The sequence below is a fragment of the Gadus chalcogrammus genome, chromosome 8, assembly GCF_026213295.1.
Source record: "Gadus chalcogrammus isolate NIFS_2021 chromosome 8, NIFS_Gcha_1.0, whole genome shotgun sequence".
Lineage (NCBI taxonomy): Eukaryota > Metazoa > Chordata > Actinopteri > Gadiformes > Gadidae > Gadus > Gadus chalcogrammus.
This window is the reverse complement of record NC_079419.1, coordinates 2,789,600-2,805,512: the sequence shown is the minus strand read 5'-3', so window position 1 is coordinate 2,805,512 and position 15,913 is coordinate 2,789,600. Positions and strand designations below refer to the sequence as shown.

At 41.7% G+C, this 15,913-nt stretch overlaps 2 protein-coding genes across 4 annotated transcripts; both read left to right on the top strand.

Moving 5' to 3' along the window:
• Nucleotides 1-289: 289 nt before the first annotated feature.
• On the top strand, nt 290-4,577 carry LOC130387107 (acyl-coenzyme A thioesterase 1-like). 2 transcript variants are annotated; one of them, XM_056596088.1, is made up of 4 exons: nt 290-439; nt 1,612-2,164; nt 2,523-2,725; nt 3,118-4,577. In XM_056596088.1, exons 2-4 carry the CDS (start codon nt 1,705-1,707, stop codon nt 3,724-3,726), a joined length of 1,272 nt encoding a protein of 423 aa, XP_056452063.1. In that variant the 5' UTR covers nt 290-439; nt 1,612-1,704; the 3' UTR covers nt 3,727-4,577. The 2 variants fall into 2 exon arrangements, with proteins under 2 accessions (XP_056452063.1, XP_056452062.1); XM_056596087.1 differs by having other exon boundaries at nt 290-575.
• A 1,781-nt stretch (nt 4,578-6,358) lies between these two features.
• LOC130387110 (uncharacterized) lies at nt 6,359-12,831 on the top strand. 2 transcript variants are annotated; one of them, XM_056596093.1, is made up of 6 exons: nt 6,361-6,876; nt 7,201-7,503; nt 7,591-7,869; nt 8,580-8,687; nt 8,801-8,829; nt 9,036-12,831. In XM_056596093.1, the coding sequence occupies exons 1-6, from the start codon at nt 6,810-6,812 to the stop codon at nt 9,144-9,146; spliced, it is 897 nt and encodes a 298-aa protein (XP_056452068.1). In that variant the 5' UTR covers nt 6,361-6,809; the 3' UTR covers nt 9,147-12,831. The 2 variants fall into 2 exon arrangements, with proteins under 2 accessions (XP_056452069.1, XP_056452068.1); XM_056596094.1 differs by lacking the exon at nt 7,201-7,503 and having other exon boundaries at nt 6,359-6,876.
• The last annotated feature ends 3,082 nt before the right edge of the window (nt 12,832-15,913 follow it).

Sequence of the window (15,913 nt, the reverse complement as noted above, 5' to 3'; positions counted from 1 at the left end):
AGTTTAATACATTTTTCACAATTAACCAGCTCTCGTTTTGAAGGCAGTGTTAATTTTGGCAGGTAGATGGGTTAGGGTTAGGGTCATGGGCTGCACAGGGTTCTGCTTATGAGAGCCTAAACAACCGGGACCCCCACCATCATTGCTAAATAAAGTATATTATCTTGCTGATACGTTAAACATCAAATAATCAACTACACCCCCATCCCGCTGCGTTTGGTTTACGTTGTAATGTTGACGTTTGAGAATGAGAACGAGGGACGAGCTGAGTGAGAATTGCCTTCCATGATTCGAGTCACCGCTACCGGAAACTAACTGTACGAGCGAACGAACGATTCGCGAACGACTCTTCTTGGCGAACTGACCGAAGGGAACTGAATCATGGAAACGAATCACTAAATCCAACGCTAGTTCAGAAAGTCATCCGGATATAAATATAGTAGGTCAAGTAGGGTCGACACCGTGCGAGAAACGTGTTTGAACTAATTTACACACCACTTTAAGGATGAAAACGGGAACAATAGATTTTTTCCTGTGGTCGGTGATTGGGTGATTGAGGCACCCCGTTTGTGTGGGTAAGGATGACCACATAGAATGAGGCGTGAACAATACGAAGATACAAAACTGCGTAGTTGGTAAATCCCTGAGGTGTACAAATCGATATTCTCGCTGCTGTCAGAGTAGCCTACTGGATTAGTCCTGTTAACAGTGACAAGATATTATATTATTTATGATCTAATAGGTATAATTGTATATTATTTGTTAAATAATTTCCTATAATGGAAATAAATGGAATAAGCGTAGTTATCTTCAAATGTTGTATTTTAAACAATATGCTGAAGTAGAAGATTATCCTTTTGGGTTTACGACAAATGGTTTAACTAACTGTATTTCGTTTTGTGTCCACTAATAAATGCTTAGGGCTATCTGTCAGTATTTAAGGATTTTGGTGATTTTAAGAATGAGCTGAGCTGCCTTTATCCTCATCCAGTCCTCGCCATTACGTTTCCTACTCACATTATTATCGCACGGTACCCTTGATAGATTTAATGTCTCTGATCAAATGTCAAAGACGTGTGGACTTTTTCAACTTTAGATACAGATTCTTGGAGGAGCTCAGCTCATCTTGTCCTTTAGGCTATTTCAAAACGGCAAAGGCACCAAGATCAATGTATACATTACTGTTTACAGTGGATCTAAAAGCATTATGTGTATGCGGTGGGTTTTATAACCAGTATTGTTAAACCGGTACTCCAATTTTGACATTGCAGTTGTTTGTTTAGTAGGCTGCATCACAGACTTCCAATAGACATGGGCCCAATTCCGAAAGTCTAATCTCCTAACCTTTATGCCCCCTTTCCTTAACCTTTGTGGAAAACGTTATCGGGTCCAGGCGAGATTAAAAGGTGGCTCCTTTCGAACATAGGAAAAGACAGCACTGTTTAAGATGAATTAGACTCTATTTTTCCTAACCGACGTCATTGCGCGGCGGCGAGTATTGCTGACCTCCATCGTCTACATATTTTTTTCCCTAATAAAATATAAAAACACAAACCTTTGTGATGAGATATACTGTATATAACTGATTTATTTATTTATTTACCACTGTAGTTATACTGCAGAAACGCCACACGTCTGCGTGGAGGACGATCCTTCTAGACCCATCACCTTCCAGCACATCCCGGAGAGACAACTGGTGGAAGGATGTCCTCCCTGGTGCGCCTGAGGCTGCTGCCCAGCGCCAAGTGCCTGTACACCCAGCCCGTCCGGGTGCTGGTGGACGGCCTGCGCTCGTCCCAGGTGGTCACCGTGAAGGCCAGGGCCACCGACGACAAGGGGGTGCCGTTCCACGCCTCCGCCGTCTACAGGGCCGACGCGGGCGGGGCCGTGGACCTCGGCAGTGAGCCGTCGCTGGGCGGGAGCTACACGGGGGTGGAGCCCATGGGTCTGCTGTGGTCCCTGAGGGCCGACGCCCTCCACACCAAGTTCCACAAGACCGACTCCCGGAGGCCCCACGTGGTCAGGTTCTCCGTGCACGATGGAGAGGCGGGGGCCGGCCCCCTGTTGGCCGAGGCGACCAATGAGAGGCGTCTGCTGGCGGATGGGGTCGAACGGCAACCAATCAAAGAAGGGAACATCAGTGGAGTTCTCTTTGTCCCCCCTGGTGATTGGCTGAGAGCTTTTGCTTTCTTTTAATTAATTATTTATTTAATTACCAAAAAGGTCCAAAACAAATTCTTTGACTTTTTCAGGAACATAATGATAAGAGCTGGGTAAAAGAAAAGGTAATAATCTTTGGACGTTTTTGACAGGATTTGACATATTTGTCATATATCCAACCATAATGGATGTTTATTGTAAGTTTGGATCTAACAGTTACATTATTACTTCATGATATCCAACCATCCTTGACATTTATTGTAATTTTCGGTTTGACATCCGACAAAAGTTCTAATTTGGTTGGTCATAAAATTAAAGATTAGTTCAGAAGGCTGAAATTCACTATTTGTCCTATTATTCAGGAGAAGGCCCGTTCCCTGCTGTCTTGGACCTTTACATTTACGGCGATGGGCTGTCTGAGAGACGAGCCTCTCTCCTGGCCAACTGTGGCCTCATGGTTCTGACTCTGGCGCTGTACGGCCACGACGACCAGTCCAAGAAGGTCACAAAGCTTCACTTGGACTACTTTGAGGAGGCAATACAGTTGTTAAGGAAGCATCCAAAGGTGAGAAACCTGAGGTTACCTTTTTATTAAGTGGAAATACAATGCTAATTGTTGAAAAATTAGGAGTACTGAGTGACACAATGACGTTTCTGATGAAACAGTATTAAGTAATTATTCCTAGTCGGGTACAGGCATTGGTCCCAATGTGGTTTGTTTTGCTCTCAGGTCTAGTATGTTTTGACCTTTGAACGTTATTTTTCGGGCTTGGATCTTATATCATGCTTTTCTTAACCTGGTCCAACACTGCCAAGAAGCAGCTCTAAGGGAGAAATTCGACTGGAGGCTTAAGTGACCAATACAATTAAAATTTGAGATTATGAACTATGTATTTATAAAAGTGGCTCATATACTGGGATATTGCATGTTACACAAACAGTGGTTATTTCTCACAGGCCATGGATTCGGGCGTTGGCTTAATATCAATATCCAAGAGCGGAGATCTGGCACTTTCCATCGCCACGCACCTCCCAAACGTTAAAGCCACCGTGTCGATTAACTGCTGCTGCTCCAACGTTGCCATACCCCTGTTCTACAGAGGAAGTCAAATCTGCTCTCCCCTGATGTACGACGTCAGCAAGGTCACAGTCACGAAGTCTGGGGCTTTGAACGTAAAGCACAGCCTTCACGATCCCCTGGCTCCGGAGAACGAGGGATCGCTGATCCCCATCGAACGAGCCACAGGGCGCTTCCTCTTCGTGGCCGCCGAGGACGACCTCAACTGGGACAGTTGTCTTTTTGCCGACCAGATGACGGAGAGGCTGAGACGTCAGGGGAAGGACAACTTTGAGAAGGTGTTGTACCCGGTAGCAGGGCACTACCTGGAGCCGCCGTTCGGGCCGTACTGCCCGTCCAGCTTCCACGGGGTGGTGGGGGCGCCGGTCGCCTGGGGCGGGGAACCCAAGGCCCACGCCAAGGCTGAGATGCACCTGTGGAACAAGATCCAAGAGTTCTTCAGAACGCACCTGGTCCCAGAGGCTGGGGCAGCCAAAGCTAGGTTATAGGAGGCTGCAGCCTCCTATAACCTTAAGGTCCAGAGTAAAAGATCAATGACTGTAATGATTTGTGCCTCCTTGTGTTGAAATGAAACTATGATTCTTGTTTGATGAATTGCCATATCACACAAAAAGAAAGGTATACTACTGAGGCATGTTCCCATCTTGATTATGTGTTCATGTATTTGTACTAGAGGCAAAAGGGTGGGATTTGTAATGTTTTTCCTCTGATCTTCTAATCTACAGCATGAGCCTTAGTTGTGTTTTCTTGATTTACAGTGTTGCCCAAATTACCTTGAAAAAGTAATCTGATTACCGATTACTCCTTTAAGAGTTTAATTAGTTACTTTACTGATTACTTGATTGATTTTTGTCTTCCTTTAAACGTAAATAAATTAGATAAATTACTTTATTAGTTACATTCAGCAGCTGCTGACAACACTCCCTGCTGCCTCAAAATGAAAATGACAACCAGTTGTGCCAATACTCACTTTATTGGAAGCAATGTATATCTTGACAATTTAAGTTGAACTTAAAATAATTTACTTCAATCTGTATTGGCCAATCAGATTTTTTTTGACGCAATTGCTATTAAGCCTACGCATAGCATTCACGCACACTCACAACCAGACACAACAACGACAAACAAGTTCTAGAGTGGTCTGCAGAATACAGCGCCTGTGTAACATAGTATCTTTGGGAATCTATAAACTCGGGGTAGTTACTCAAAAAAAGTAATTTGTTACTTATTACTAGTTACTTCTGTAAATTGTAAAGAGATTATATGGAATATATGGAACAAGTTTTGGAGCTCTAGAGTCAACAATGGCGACGCTATTGAAATTGTTGCCAATCAAAAATTCCTTAAAAATAAGAGGAGATATATTTTTCAAAAGTAAAGGTTGTAGTAGGATCATATAGAGGCCGTGCCTATATGGATCAAGTTTTGGAGCTCTAGAGTCAACAATGGTGACGCTATTGAAATTGTTGCTAAATAAAAAATCCTCAAAAATAAGAAGAGATATATTTCTCAAAAGTCAGGTTGTAGTAAGAACATATAGAGGTAATGCCTACATGGAACATGTTTTGGAGCTCTAGATTAAACAATGGTGACGCTATTGAAATTGCTGCTAAATAAAAAATCCTCAAAGATTTCTCAAAACTAAATGTTGTAGTAAGACCATATAGAGGCCATGCCTATATGGAATACGTTTTGGGGCTCTAGAGTCAATAATGGCGACGCTATTGAAATTTGACCATTGTGGTCGTTTTCAGTTTTGCACTTTGCAGACGGTCCCTAAGCTCAAAGAAGCCAATGCAAATCACCGTTCTCTAAAGACGGCTCGTTTGCTAGAGGTGTCATTTGTGTCGCAACAATGTTTCACTGATTATCTATTGAACCGCAAACTCTGAATCTGCCAATTTCTTCCCAACTTGACGGAAGTGCCATTCGTTTCAATGGGAATCGTGACGGTCTATACTTTCATCATAAAGTGTACATATTTGTCATTTGAAATTCGTCCCAGCCTTTATGCCACCAATACTCTAGGGTCTATAGCATATAACAGTGTTGTCTGATTACAGTTTAATGCATTTTTCACAACCTACGAGCTCTCGATGTGAAGACAAGTCACCGCGCCATTCGTTTCAATGGGAATTGCGACGGTCCATACTTTCAACATTTACATATTTGAAATTCGTCCCAGCCTTTATACCACAGATACTATAGGGTCTATAGCATATAACTGCGTTGTCTGATTACAGTTTAATTCATTTTTTACAACATAACAGCTCACGTTGTGAAGACTAGTCACTGCGTCATTCGTTTCAATGGGAATTGGGACGGTCTATACTTTCAACATAAAGTGAACATATTTGTCATTGGAAATTCGTCCCAGCCTTTATACCACAGATAGGCCTACATTCCATCATAATTACAAATTTCATGCAAGAGAGACGATAATGGTCAGCCATCACCTCAACATGAAGGAAAACTTCCTTAAATGTTTCCGTAGCTGGTGGTCAGCGGTCAAAGACTGTATGGTAGCGGCACATTGAATTTTCTCCAGTGAAATTTTTACTTACTTATGTTAGTAAAGATGAAAGCAGTAAGGCATCCTCCTTTCTTTGGCTAAAATGTGAAAGTGCACAATGATGTGAACAACTCATTTTGGTGTTTATAAAGTCGCTAGAATAAGGGGAAACAGTGTCTTTGAAGCAATTTTTTTCTGGCGGAGGACCCCCAGAGCTCCGTTTTAAATTATGAGCCCAACTATTCTTTTAAGTGCTACATGGAGATGTTACAAGTGCCCCGAATGGGACCTTCAAGGCAGCGCTTGCTAAGGTTAGGGGATAGGACCTTCCAGGCAGCGCTGCCTTTAAGGCTCCGTTGGGGGAACAAAATACCATAAATTTAGAAAAGCCACTGTGTCCGCTGGTGGGGCCCCATGTTGTCCAGAATGTGCCCTTTTTATTTTTTCGCCCCTGCCCTTCAAACAGTCTGAGTCAGCCACTGCTCGTACATACCACCCCAGTTTTTCCCACACATTAATTTGACAGTGTTACTATACGGATAACTATAGTGTTTCATATCAAAATAATACTATAATAGAATAATACATTTTTTACAGACTCTGGCGCTCATTTGCTCACACACACACACACACACACACACACAGAGGCACCCCCAACCTCGCAATCCCCACAGATCGGAAGTGGAAGGGGGGTCATGTAAGGGAAAACACAAAATTCAGGCAGCGGAAGATTGTAATTATAATGGAATGTATTATTTAAAATACCGGTATGTATTCACCTATAGATCAACATTTCTCATGTTGTAGATAAACGTAATACATTAACACTTTAACAAAATAAGGGAGGTACAGAAAGCCGAAGTTTGAAAGAAAAATACTATATTATCATTTGCACGGAAGTAATAACAAAACATGAGTTGGTTTGGCAAATAACTTGTTTAGCCTACTGATGGTACACAGTGAGGGTTGCTAAAGAGAAAGACACACCCTACGATGCTCTAGTTCAACGCTTGTCTCTAGTTTCCTCATTCGAGGAAAAGGATCCGTAGCCTATCTAACATGTATCGCTGCTCTGTATTTCTTCATGCTCTGTATTTTCTTAATTATTGGTTCGTAGCCCTACAAGGTAAAACATTTAACTAATTTTCTACCGTTTTTCGTGGTATTTTGTAGCCCATTGCTTTTATTGTTATAAGGGAAAAGTTTTACAATTAACCTCATCCGTTTTTACAACATTTTTCTGTACATCCTGTTCCATTAATCACTTTGCAATGGTATGCTCAGTTTAAAACCCTTGAATTAAATTATTTTGTATCTCTATGTGAGAAAGGATGATTCGTAGCTTGCATTATTCAATGTGACATTGTGTTAGTACATCATATATCTGGACAATTAAATGTATGCACATGATTAAGTGACTTATCTTGGTATCTTTTCTTGTTTTTGACAGGGTCAGAACTTAATTTGTCGAATGTTTTTTTGCTCAAGGGAAATGATTTATTCATGGAATTAAAAACACAGCCACGCACCAGTTATTTTCTATGGCGCTTTAAAAAAATAAATAATATAATAAGATATATTCCTGGTCGAAAAGGGGATTTTGAAAATTTCTATGGCAAAAGGGTAGAGTATTCAACAAAGAATTACTCATTGCAAATAAAAAATGTGGGATTGAATGACAGTGGACTTTACCACGCAGTAGATAGTGGTGCAGAAGAAACAATTATTGCTGGATACAACGTCATAGTTCAAGGTATGTTCACTGAAACAGAGTACAGACATACGATACAAGCTGTTTCTTTGTTTGTATATTAATGATATCTAAATCTCCTTGTTCCAGAGCGGGTATCACCAGTGGTCCTGAATGTGTCGTCTGTGTCTCTCAGTCCTGAACCCTGTAATGTGACCGTGACCTGTAGCACTCAGAGCTCCTCCTTAAACTCCACCTTCACGTGCACCAATCAAACCTGCTCTGGGGATGGAGGAGACCCAGCAGAGGTCGTGACCTCTGATGTCTCGCTCAACCTCTACCTGTCAAATGGTTCGATCGCCATCTGTAACCATAGCAACAAAGTGAGCTGGTCAAAGGCCACGATGGAGATAAAACCTCTGTGTTCTGGTAAGATGAGGGAAAATATTTATTGGACAAATACAAATTATGAATGTAATTACATTCAGCCCAGTGTATGATTGGACAAGCATGAGTAGATAGAATTCTAAAACACCAGTGATTGGTTGTGTGGCATTAAAGTTGCTGTAGGTAAGATTGAAGTGCTGGAAATATATATTTAGAGAGAGACAAAGTGAGCTGGTCAGAGGCCACGACGGAGATTAAACCTCTGTGTTTAAAGATGTTGGTAAGATTGGAGCAAATATTTATTAGTGAAGGGCAAATTAGCAAAGGTTCCTGCTATATTTTCCCCTATTTTGAACTCTGTCCTAAAGCGTTTTCTCACATAACCGGTGAATACATTTCCGTCTAATAACACCCTTCTAACAGAACGCCATCATTAATGACATTTATTTACATTAGGCTCAATGCATCACTGACATCCATGCATTAGTGGCGTTAAGAATACCACAACAGACTTGAAGTTACAGTTATTGATTATTGATGTTGATAAATCCCTCATCCCTGTGAAGTCAGCCGGTGCATCAGGCAATGCATCAAACAGTGTCCCTGAACTTCTGTCTCTCTTTGGCCATCTTCTCTATAGTTATCTGCTCCTTTGTTTGTGTGTTTCTGCTTCATGAATTTATGTTTTCTGCATGTTTATGATAAAGGTCTTCCAATGTTTGATCCCTTTCTCTGTATTTATTTCTTGACAGGTTTTCCTGACAACAACCCGAACTATGAGATATTAAACATCCTCTGTCGATTGGTCTTCGTCATTCCTATCATCATTTTGGTAATTTTTTATTGCTGGAGGAAAAAGAGTAAGTCAAATTAGCCCCCAGTTTGACCTAATAAAACAAATAAAATGTTATTATACTATATTATTATTTGTGTATTATTATATTATATTTGTGTGTGGTTCTTTTTCCTGTAGAAAATCACCTCAAAGTCCATTTTGACCAGGTAAGCCAATTTCCTAGACATTATACTCTCCAAATTGGTTGCCATATTCACATTTTGTTGCCCACTTTTAAACTATTCTTTTAAATGCCAAACGTGTATTCTAGACAAAAAGATGATTTAACATACTAATATACTATAAAGTATTGTTTATAATACAGGATAACTAAACTTCAGAACATTAACTATATTTGAAATTCTCTTCCCAGAGTCCAAACTGTGATCCAGCTGCCGCAGTCTATATGAATGTGAGTCTGTTAGGAGCCCCTCCTCTCCCTTTAGAACCCGCCGACATGGAACTAAACCCAATAAGGGCTTAGAGGGTTGCTGGTCCAATCCCTGGCTACTAATGTCAGGTGGTCCTTGTGCAAGATCCTGATAATAAAAATACAAACACAGAGAGTCAGAGAGACATGGATGATCCTGCAGATATTTCAAAAAATTAGGGGTTAGAGTAAGTTCAATATGTAGGTTTATTTTTCCTGAAAAGTTGGGCAGACAAAATATTTGTACTGAATCTATCTCCATCATATATTATCTATTATAATTTAAGACAATATATATAACACACTTTTTATGTGTATTTTATATGTGTATATGTTAATATATATTTTAATATGATATACAATTTGTTTCTTTAATTGTTACCTTGTTCTTGAATCTGCCTAAACGGTCTGCGTAGATACATATATATAGCATTTATCAAATAATACAATAATTATGTTTTACAACCCAATATTATGTTTTAATACACATGAATATTCAGCAGACCCTTTTATCTGAAGACACTTCCCAGTGATGGCATACAATCAAAATAGCTAAAAAAAACGTTCACCAAAAGTTGTGTTCCTATCAGCCATTGTTGTCATTGTTTGTCGTGCTGCATGTACATCCTCTTCCTCTAGCACGTCTGCTATAACTTCAGATAGTTAGCTAGAAAATAAGTCAGGCTAGGTCTCACACCACATTGGTATTCTTGTGCAGAAACCGGAAGTAGCAGGAAGGAGCCAGTCAGAGCAGCAACCACAGATGATACTCTGACACCCCTAACATGATTTCCTTCTAATAACATCTTTTTTCTCAAGTGCAGTTGCTGTTTAGGGTTTGGAAGGGTTAGCTAGTTAAGAATATTTTACATATTTAATTAACCATGCACAGCAATGGATAAGTTCAAGGAGCAGCTTGATGGATAGAGGAGAGAGACTTTTCATGTAGCCATAGAGTTATACACAAGGGCTCAGCCAGGACATTTTTTTCCACAATTATGTATTCCTTCAAAGTATATTCAAATGTAGTTATTTCACTTCATGTCAACGCTATCTGCCCAAAGATGGCACTTATACTATACTTTTTTGCATTATTTTCTTATCTTTGTCGAACATTTTCTCTTTTCATTATTTTGACACATTCAAAACAATGGTATCTAACATGCATCTCTGCTCTATTTCTCATTTGATGTTTCGTAGGACTTCGAGGTAAAACCCAAAACGAATGTTCTACGATTTGTCTCTGATAAATGTAGCGTATTGCTTTAATTGTAACAACTCATCTGTGTTAGGTGAATCCATCTTCACAAAAAAAAATTATATTGGAAATATCGAAATAATCTTTGTAACAAAGAAATAATGGATTTATAGTTTTCAATATTCAAAGTAATATTTTGTTATCAGTTTACCCTCATTTTAGGGTAGACAAATAAAACCTTGTTTTTTGCTTAAAGGGAAACTGTAATATTTTAAGTCATTTATTACCTCAAATCCATATTCATTTATAAATAAGTCCTCATTGGTGTAAAATTATCTCTGCCAAAAATCTCACTTATCCTCCTGAGCGAAGAATAATTAATATGTAGTTACATAGGACGGGTAAGCTTGGAGGCTTCCATGTTCTTCCGGTCTATGAACGGCCGAGAGGGACAAAAAGCACTACGTGGTACAGGAAATGCAAACGCATTTTCACTCTGAGCCAGTGTGAATGATGACTGAAATAATTCACTATTTTGTTCGAGGAGTAATTACTCATACATCATTAGCTTACACTAATGATTCAATGCAGTTTGAAATTTGTTTGAAATAACGAACCTCATCATCACTCGAATGACTCGATGAGGTAGTATTGGATGTCATGACAAAGCTTCTTGCCGCATACTGCCCACCGTAGTTTTTGAACAAGCGAGCACTATTAGTTTGAATGCAATATACAATTGTACCACTAGATGGGAGTAATTTTTACACAGTGTCCCTTTAAGGGAAGTCGAAATTTATTCTTAGGAATCGAAACACCGTTACCCATATGTCAGTCATTCCAATGGAAAGCGACAATAATGCCTTGTTTCCACCGAGTGGAGCGGCTCGGCTCGGTACGGCTAGGAGCAGCTCGAAGCGGGACAGATCGGTCACGCTAAATCTGGCTCGCATTTCTACCGCCGACAGTAGCCTTAATCTATGGTGGTGAGGCGGGGTTCAAGCCGGATGGCGATAGCCCCAGCAGCTACGTAAGCATCGTGACATCCTATCAACGCGACACAGTGTAGCCTGCTAAAACAATTAAATGAAAAAGAAGTTTGTGACACCTTAAACAAAGAGCAACAATGGAGGACGTCCAAGAAGGACGGCCAACTTTTGCCCCACATTTTCTTCAATAGGGTTAGAAATACCTTGCAGGTACTGTGTTTGTTTGTCCGCCAATATAAGCGGGCCGAGCCACACCGAACCAAACCACTCGTTGGAAACGAGGCATAATGGCGCATTTCCACCGGCGGTTTCGGGTTGGTTCGGTGCGGCTTGGTGGAATAGTGAAGGTGCGGTTCGGCGCAGCTCAGTAACGGCTCACGTTTCCACCGCCGACAGTACCCTTATGGTAGGGCGGGGTTCAAGCCGGATGGCGATAGCCGCGGCAGCTGAGTTAGCATCTTGATCTCATAGCAACCCGACACAGTGTAGCCTGCTAATAAATCCAAGGAAGTGTAAGAATTTGCACAATGAACAAAGAGCAACAATGTATGCCGTCGAAGAAGGCCGGCAAACTCCAAAAATATCTTGCGGGAAATGTGTTTGTTTGTTATTATTCCCCTGTCGCACGGAAGTGCGATTCTGTCAACCAATCAACAGACGGCGTGTGTAGCTCGAACTTGCCGGCGCCCTTTCAGGCGTCTCATTACCAAGCCCCCAGGAGCAGTGCATACTTCCGCAATCCACTAGTGCTCAGCGGCCAAGCCTGGTATTGCAGCTGTTTTAGCGGGCTGTGGACGGGTCCGTCGATTCATGGAGGTACAGAAGGAGATTTCGCCATTCACTCCAATACATGTGGGGAACAGGAATGTGTCTCCGCAAAAAATGTCTGGATATCAATCAAAGGCTCATAATTATCTTCATACCATGTACTAATAAAATGCACGTTTTCTCTTTTCAAAACGCTTCCGCAAGCGTTTTATAAGCCGTTTCATTTATTTATTTTACGAAGGGTCGGCAGCTAAAAGGAGTCGTAGTGAAACAAATATTGTTTCGGCCCGGCATCCAAGAGGGCTCAGTGCTCTCCGTTAACTTATTGTGTCCGAGGTTTTTTCCTTTTATTTAACGTTAACGATGTTGATGGTTTTTAGGCACTGTGTTGACTTTTTATTACTTAAAGTCGCAGAGAGATGTGTAGACAGACCTCTCGCTTATGATGCTACAATGCTTACCATGCTAGACAACGAGAATATTTCTGCATCCGGCACGTCATGCATTAGGTCGTGGCTCAGTCCGTACGGCTCAGTCCGGGTCACGCCCACTTTTGGCGCTGGAAACGCAATCTGTGCCGCACCTTTGCGAACCGAACCGCACCCTCCGGTGGAAACGAGCCAATAGAGAGAGAGAGACAGAGACAGAGCGACAGAGCAGGGCGGTAACGTACGTAGTCGTCGGCCGAGGGGTCCTGAAGGCTGCTGTAATAGGCGGCGCGCTCGTCCTCCTCCTCCATGAAGACGGGGGGCTCGTAGGACGCCAGGAAGGTGGAGGGCCGGTACAGGTGCTTGTTGAGGTGGTGCTGCCGCTTGTTTGACACCTGGGGGGGGGGGGGAGACAGGAAGTAGAGGCGTCAACGCTCTGGTTCTGAACTCAATAACACTCTAATGAAGTCGTCGTATGCATAACATCCCCATGGTTAGCTGCGGAAGTTCTGCCTCTTCTGATATCTCGCCCACTTGCGATGTCAGAAGAGGCAGATGTGTAGACAGAACTCGCTCGCTTATGATGCTACAATGCTTACAATGCTAGACAACGAGAATATTTCTACATCCAGCACGTCATGCACTAGGCGCCATTTTTCTATCCGCTGTACTTTCTTTATTAGGTCTATGCTCAGTATCCCAACGGAAGAGTACCGCGAGACGAGTACGGCTAAATACGGCTAAATACGGCTCAGTCCGGGTCACGCGCACTTTTGGCGCTGGTAATGCCTATACATTATGGTGACTGTTTCAGAGCACATAAAGAAACGGTTAGTTATTGTACATTTAAAAATGAAATTACCTTTCAAGTAAAAACATTACATAAGTGTAAGCTTAAATGGCTTCCCTGAAATAGAAATACTTGAATTAAACACACATTTTGAGACAATGTACAGAGCATGAAAAAGTAGGGGCTGAGGGCTGATTGAAAAGAAAACCTTCGCCTTCTTCGACAAGTTGGCCAAAACCAAGACCACGCCCTTTGTCAAATCGCCCTCCATAGACCCTAACCCGTCACCTCCTCCACCACAACCACCCCCCCAGCCGGGCTACCAGAGCGGCAGGGGGGGTCTGTACCGATGGGGACCGACCCGGACAAGATCCGCCTGGAGCAGAGCTACCGGCGGGGGGGTCAGGATCAGGGGAGGGTCCGGGACAGCGGCCCGCTCAGCGGAGCGTTAGGGTGTGTTCCTGAATCCTCGGACGCCAGCCTCCCAAGTTGCACTTTTGACGTAATTTATGCATCCATAGCGTTCCTGTTCGTCTTTGTGATTGTGTCATGAAATTGACTAGTCGTTGTTTATTGTTAGCTACATTAGCCTGACGGGCGCAGACATTTTGTTGAGAGCGTCATCACTGTTCTCGGTCTACTCTCAGATTTCCGAAAGATGAAGACAAAAAGGTGCAGTGCCTCCGAGAAATGCCGCAAGAAAGCTGGGAGATCTTCGACTTTGGACTCGGGGGTCTGCCGTCCGAGGATTGAGGGACACACCTTTAGGGTGCTGCTGCTGCTGGGCGTACCCCCCGCACTTACCTCCGCATATTACACCACACAGCCAACACATCAATGGGGGGGTTGCACACACACACACACACACACACACACACACACACACACACAGACACACACACACACACACACACACACACACACACACACACACACACACACACACACACACACACACACACACACACACACACACACACACACACACACACACACACACATAATCTGAGATCAGATCCAATACAACATTGGCTAGGTTGTATGGCGTTGTAGTTCATAGAAAAAGATTTATGTCAAGAACTAATGCAGCTAAAATCATGTGTCAACACAGGAAGCTCTTCCGAAAAAAATTACAGGCACAGGCTCGTTAGATTATAGCTAAAGCACTTTAGAGAAATGATAACACTAATTTAGAACAAATGGAATCGAGTAGAAGTACAGCTTGGCCACAAGCTACTGTATTTCATATGCTAGGCCTACATATTTCAGAGTGGAGGTTCATATATGTATTTGTTTTATGTTAGTGTGGTCATGGCTTTTAAAGAGTCAAGGCTAGCACTTTAAGTTAATGCACATTCGTGGAGTTAGTCATAGAGAGTTAATCATAATTTTTTAACATAGGCCTAAATGATTGAAGATGTATATCATGTATATCATATTTTTTAACAATAAAATTATGCTTTTATTTTACCAGTTTTAAACACATTGATTTGTATGAATGCTTGCATTGTTTTAAACAGTAAAAATAAAATGTTTTCTGAATGACAGCTTCCTCTTATGCCGGGCAGAAACTAACCAAAAGGATTTTCAGGTAATCGGGTCGTGAGACTGTCAGAAATCCATCCGATTACTAAATCATCTCATTGAAGCAATTAATCGGAGCATCGTTACCACCCTTAAACTGCACGTCAAACGACAATTGCTGAGGCTCAAATACCGTGACTTTTAAAAGAGTTCTTAGTTCGTTTTCAGGGGCATGTAGGTTTCATCATTCAGCGGGAAGTCGTATTCTTTGAGCGTCTAACAATTATGTTATTCTGTAGAGGTTTTATTGGGGTCATCCCTAAACCCCAGATAGACTTCATTTTTAATTCATCATCGCTTTATCTTTATCCTTCTCTCTCCCCCTAAACCATGACAATGCAACGTAAATAAAGCAGCAGCGTGTAACGAAAATATAAGTAAAGGACCAAGAAGTTCTCCCGTTGACTGCACAGTCTGCGCTGCATTGGGTTTGTTGGCATGCACAGGCGTAAGGATTTTCAGGTAATCAGGTCGTGAGACTGTCAGAAATCCATCCGATTACTAAATCATAGCTCATTGAAGCAATTAATCGGAGCATACCACCCTTAAACTGCACGTCAAACGACAAGTGATGAGGCTCAAATACCGGGTGACTTTGAAATGAGTTCGTTTTCAGGGGCGTGTAGGTTTCATCATTAAGCGGGAAGTCTGGGTATTCTTTGAGCATCAAACAATTATGTTATTCTGTAGAGGTTTTATTTTATGGTGGAAATGTCTTTATTCATGTAAAGGAAAACACAAAATTCAGGCAGTGGAAGTTTGTAATTATGATGGAATGTAGGCCTATTGCTTCAAAATATGTATTCAGCTGTAGATCAACATTTCTCATGTTGTAGATAAACGCAATACAGTAACACTTTAACAAAATAAGGGAGAAGGCCAAAGTTTAAAAGAAAAGTACTATATTATCAGTTGCACGGAAGTAATAACAAAACATGAGTTGGTTTGGCAAATTAACTGGTTTAGCCTACTTCAAACAATGTAGGAATTATGTGAAATTTGAGCGATGACGAGTACACTACTATGTTGTCCGGTATGTTGCATATAAAACAAGAGTAAGGTCA

Excerpts from the sequence above, each read along its gene's own strand:
- LOC130387107 (XM_056596088.1), top strand. The coding sequence starts at position 1,705 with ATGTCCTCCCTGGTGCGCCTGAGGCTGCTGCCCAGCGCCAAGTGCCTG. Across the intron at positions 2,165-2,522 it reads AGTTCTCTTTGTCCCCCCTG|GAGAAGGCCCGTTCCCTGCT; the intron begins GTGATTGGCTGA and ends CCTATTATTCAG. Across the intron at positions 2,726-3,117 it reads TGTTAAGGAAGCATCCAAAG|GCCATGGATTCGGGCGTTGG; the intron begins GTGAGAAACCTG and ends TATTTCTCACAG.
- LOC130387110 (XM_056596093.1), top strand. The coding sequence starts at position 6,810 with ATGTATCGCTGCTCTGTATTTCTTCATGCTCTGTATTTTCTTAATTAT. Across the intron at positions 7,870-8,579 it reads GATAAAACCTCTGTGTTCTG|GTTTTCCTGACAACAACCCG; the intron begins GTAAGATGAGGG and ends ATTTCTTGACAG. Across the intron at positions 8,830-9,035 it reads TCAAAGTCCATTTTGACCAG|AGTCCAAACTGTGATCCAGC; the intron begins GTAAGCCAATTT and ends TTCTCTTCCCAG.